General features: G+C 37.5%; 1 protein-coding gene across 1 annotated transcript in view; it reads right to left on the bottom strand.

Moving 5' to 3' along the window:
- LOC125026985 (actin-related protein 8-like) overlaps positions 1-4,701 on the bottom strand; it is an 8,389-nt gene extending 3,688 nt beyond the window's left edge. Inside the window, exons 1-7 of the mRNA XM_047615590.1 lie at positions 4,575-4,701; positions 4,165-4,388; positions 3,669-3,881; positions 2,907-3,080; positions 2,466-2,576; positions 1,003-1,119; positions 215-364 (exon numbers count right to left, since the gene is read on the bottom strand). Of these exons, the coding sequence (XP_047471546.1) occupies positions 215-364; positions 1,003-1,119; positions 2,466-2,576; positions 2,907-3,080; positions 3,669-3,881; positions 4,165-4,388; positions 4,575-4,701 (1,116 nt within the window). The remainder of the gene's footprint in view (positions 1-214; positions 365-1,002; positions 1,120-2,465; positions 2,577-2,906; positions 3,081-3,668; positions 3,882-4,164; positions 4,389-4,574) is intronic.
- Positions 4,702-5,000: the final 299 nt, after the last annotated feature.

The raw sequence follows: 5,000 nt of genomic DNA, 5'->3' as shown, positions 1-5,000 counted from the left end.
CTGGGTATATTCCAGAAAAGATTATCACGGTAATCTTGTGAAAGCATAAAGACTGTACACTTCTGAAAGTTAATTGTAAAGACAAATGCATAAAACCAATGATAACAAATCCAAGATGCAATTAGAAAAAAAACCCACAAAATACAAAACACAACATACACATAACCCAATATAAAGAATTCAACACCCTTTCTCTAAAACACAAACCCCTCACCAGATTGACATGGCAAAACTCGTGCTTCAGCTTGCTCAGCAGCATGGCATCGAGCTTATTGGCCGGGTTGACCTGATGCGGAAACCCACTCTTCTTGAGCAGCCAGTGGAACACCTGCGTCACGTCCGCTCCTCCGTAGTCTATTCTCAACTGGAGGGAGCGGGGATGGAGGATAGAAAATATATGGTGACTCTTTGCTCTGAGGTGTTCTCGTTAAATTAAGTTTCAATTTTGAAAATTCTATTTAAAATAAAGAATAAAAGTAAAGGGTCACAGTTATTTGGCACAAGAGGAATATTAGTTTCAAAATTTAAATGTGGATGTAGATGTTGAAGTGGATGTGGATGGGGATATAGACGTGGTTATGTCCCATTATAAAATATCAAAAGGCTAAGTCAAAACTGGTCCTGCTAAAGCACTGAACTAACTAATCCAGTAAGATTGTTCTTCTCTTTGTAAACTACTTCATGGTTTCAACATTTCAACATCACACAAGCAACATCACTCCTTTTGCAATTATATTTGACTTCTCACAGATGCCAAATGTCACCTGAATATTGTCAATACACTTGTAAAAGCATATAATGACTCACATTCTCACTGAAAGATTCTTTTGAAATCCATTTCTGATACCTTCATGTGACGTCAAATAAATCATAAGGTTTTTAAACTTATTTTTAACAGTTAAAATCAGATGACAAATTCAGTGCAAACAGCTAATAGGCAGATACGAAGAACCAATAAAATAATATTCCAGGTGACGCAAGAACCACCCGTCCGACACTCACTCTGGTAGCAGGGTGTGAAATGGCATCCTCCACACATGACACGGAGGTCTTCTGGTCGCCAACGTCCACCACACATGCATAGCCAAGGCCTGCACCGAAAGTTGCCGCTACGTGATCCTGAAAGAGCGTCATTGTTTGAGGGCAAAGGGGCTTATGGAAGAGAAAATAGGGCATTACCTCGTTTCGTATATATTGTTCTACCACATCAAAAATATTCTCTTCTTACAAATGTTTTATCTTCTGTCAAGATAATAATAAAAAAAAAAATAAATAAAACAACGGTAAAGAAAGGCTGGCACATTAACTGATAAAACTAATAACAAAAATATACTGATGAGTTTAATGGGTGAAAATTTCTTTCCTTGTTCATAGAGTCCTAATGCTTGATGTGTTAAAGCGTCTGGCATTAAGAAACCAAAATTAATCTGAGTGAAACATCTCACGGGCAATGCACAGTGCAAACTACCGAGACCAGTGAAACAAAGAAATCCACCCCCTAACTCCCCAGGGCCTGACTCCCCCCGGTCCTTATAATTCTCTCCCTATCCTCCTCTGCACAAACCTGGCACAAGTCAGATCCTAAGACTTAAACAAAAAGACAGCATCACAAAAAGAGACAGAGATACAAGCATTAGACCATTAGGGACAGATATAGGTTTCCATTCTCTGTTCTCAAGATCTGATACAAATGCCTGAAAGAGAAACTATATATATATAGATATATATATATATATATATATATATATATATATATATATATATATATAAAAAACTACTACAGGGCAGATAATAAAAAAAAACATAAAGCAAACACCCCAACAAGATCGAACATTGTTACAGGCAAGAACAATAAATGGAGTGACACAAGGAACAAAAATCCTGGTGATGGATAGAAAAAAACTAATTTGTCATTCCAATAAGAAAGAGGTATAAATAAGAATGAATAACCTCACAGAATGAATTGCACAGTGACCTTACTCATTCATAGTCAAATTCTTCCTGACAATGTTACATGGCTTTGTTATCATGGGCAATGGGGGAGGGGGGGAGTGGGAGAGTCTAGGAGGTAATGACAAGTTGATTTCCTTGTTTTTACTGTCTTGTTAAGATGCACTATACTGCTTTGCTAGCATGATGTTTCACTCTGGTGACTTTTAAAACTGTTAAAGTAAATCCAAGTTGCACAAGCCTTTTGCTTCAGACCTCCATCATCATCATAATAATGATTATCATCATCATTATGATCATTATCATAATAATTATAATTATCATTATAATCATGATCAAAATTATCATTATAATCATGATCAAAATTGTCATTATAATAATTACTATCATCAATCATCATTAGTATACATAAATAAATAAATAAATACAAGATTAAAAAATGAACAAGTTATCCCTCAAAAACTCTTAACATCCAGCCCCCTCGGAGAGAGCAACCGCATACCAAGCAAACGCACCTGCAGGACAAAGCATCCACCGAAGCCTAGGCCGTTGAGTAGCAGGTTGGTGAGTTTCTTGACGTAGTCCCGGTTGTATATGTCTGGGATAAGGAGCACAGCGCGATAGAACTGTAAAGAAGGAATAAAGGCTTAGATAAAGTGAGAATACAAGAGGATGTATTTGCCCATAGTAACATTGAAATGATATACTATAATTAAGTTGTAAATGAATGTAGTCAGACATAATAGTGAATGGATTTTGAAAATGAGTCCAGTTTCATAAAATGTAACTCTTTTTGTTCAAGACACTGGTCAGACACTCTTCACACTTTTATACACTTTTTGTTCGTTACTTAAATCAATTAAAAAATATCATAAACAGTAACAAGTTAACAAAACGATAATACCAACTACATCTACACTAACAATAACAACCACACCAACTATATACACAGATACCTTTAGATCTTTGATAGGCACATTGAGGACAGTGGAGATGCAGTGTCCCCAAATCGTCTCCAAGTCGGCCAGGACTGCGCTGATCGAGCCCCCTAAGCCCTTGTGAATGTTCAGGTCTCCGCGGACAAGGGGGAAGTGGATGTTGTACTCCTCCGAAGGATGGAGGGAAAGGATCTGAAAAGTAAGGGAAACATGAGTAAGGTTTGCTGCAGTGGTAGTGGCAGGTGCGGTAAAGGTGTGTCTCTGTGTATGAATTATTCCATGTTATTTGCTATTCCTTATCTTTTATTTTTTTTATTTCCTAACTTCATTCTTATGATTACTGTCATGATTACTGCCTCCATCATCATTATCATAACAATTACATTCCTTTTACTATCTTCTTTATATTCTTTCTCATCACAATATTTCTTTCAAATAGTATCTACAGGAGGCCTACATACATATGATACAATCACCTTTTCTATATAGTTCATCGATCAAAACTATCCAAACGGTTATATTAAAGGCTTTTATCAAACCAAAACATATACAATTCCAATCACTAAAGACATCATAAAAATTAGGAAACAACTTTGCATTGTTAGACAATTAATAAGTATTTCTACCAACTTGAAAACATTTGATAATACTGATGTCTAAATACCAAATTCAAGAAACACAAGCTATCGTAAGATTAAGAGACTATGACACATCTAAACAATCCTAACAAACAGTCATCTGGCAAACAACAATCCAAAGCAGAAACTAGGAAATCCTTACCTCATCACCAACAATAAACTCCTTGTCGCTGTGGACCCAGGGCGGGGAAGGTTCGGCCGTTTCCTCCTGTACGGGTTGCAAGCGCTTATTGTATGCTGCAATCTGCTGTGGCGGTGTGGCGAATCTCCGCGATCCGTCAGACATTAAGGAAGACTGCAGAATGTGGCTCACCTTCAAACGACATTCCTCTAGCTCTTGCACAGCTTCTCTGTCCTTGAGGAGGGAAAAAGCACAAGTAGTTTAGTGTGTGTGTGTTTAGTAAGGACTCAGAATGGCTCGTTTGCTCTGCATATGTTCATTGCAAGTGGCTAAAAATATGAATTACAATGAGAAATAAGTATATCTACACATCAAATAAATGGTTGAATAATGTTGAGAAATAGTGAGGCTGCATTTCAATGAAAGACCAGTACATAAAATACTAATGCCACAACAGGATAAGCCTATTTTTTTTCTACCAAAGCTAAAACTCAAAAAAAATTCTGTAGGAGCGCACCAACTTAGCCTGAGGAATGAGAAAAGCATCACTATACACCGGCAGTCCCTTTTTCCTCTTGCGAGCGATGGCATGAAGGACGGTGTGAGGCACTGAGTCAGAGGGACGACCTAGGCGGAGATACCGTGAGCCCGGGTGGATGATTATGCTGGCCTGGGCTTCCAGATGCTGCAAGAAAGAAAATAATTGACTGAAAATGTCCTGGGAGACTGACTGACTAAGACCTGTCAAGAAGGCTTTGTTTTTAATTCATAGCATAAAACCTATCGACAGGTCTATCACTGATACATGCACTAATAAACTACCAAAACACATAAGAGCACCTGTTGTAATAATCTAAATATGTATTTTATAAATAAATCTCCTAATGAAGGAGTAACTGTCCAGTATATGACCTCATCAGGCAATACTGTGGGGTCTAGAATCTGCCAAGAGCCAAAAACTCCACCACATGTACAAGCCAATAATATTCTGGTAAAAGAGCTTGGACTGGTTTGCCATCTGACATTTATTGGCAAGGGAGCCTACAAGTCCCATCTTACAAGAATATGCACTGGTTCGTCATCTGACATTTATTGTCAGATGTATGGCTGTGGTTTGTTGGCCTTAGCTTGAATGTAATATATGTCCTGATGTGCACAGCAATGGGCATTTGGCGAGGAACTGTGGGTTTACCTTTACTTTGCACAGATTAATATTTATTCCTATTAGAGTTATGCTAAGTATTCTAAATTACCAGTATATTAGTTTTTTCTATAATTCCTGGCATTCCTGTTCTTTATAATTACCTAAAAACTTATATCACAGATCCCTGAGAATCTGTGACCAGAATACTA

The sequence above is a fragment of the Penaeus chinensis genome, chromosome 7 (genome assembly GCF_019202785.1).
Source record: "Penaeus chinensis breed Huanghai No. 1 chromosome 7, ASM1920278v2, whole genome shotgun sequence".
Classification (NCBI taxonomy): Eukaryota; Metazoa; Arthropoda; class Malacostraca; order Decapoda; family Penaeidae; genus Penaeus; species Penaeus chinensis.
This window is presented reverse-complemented; position numbering and strand designations above follow the sequence as displayed.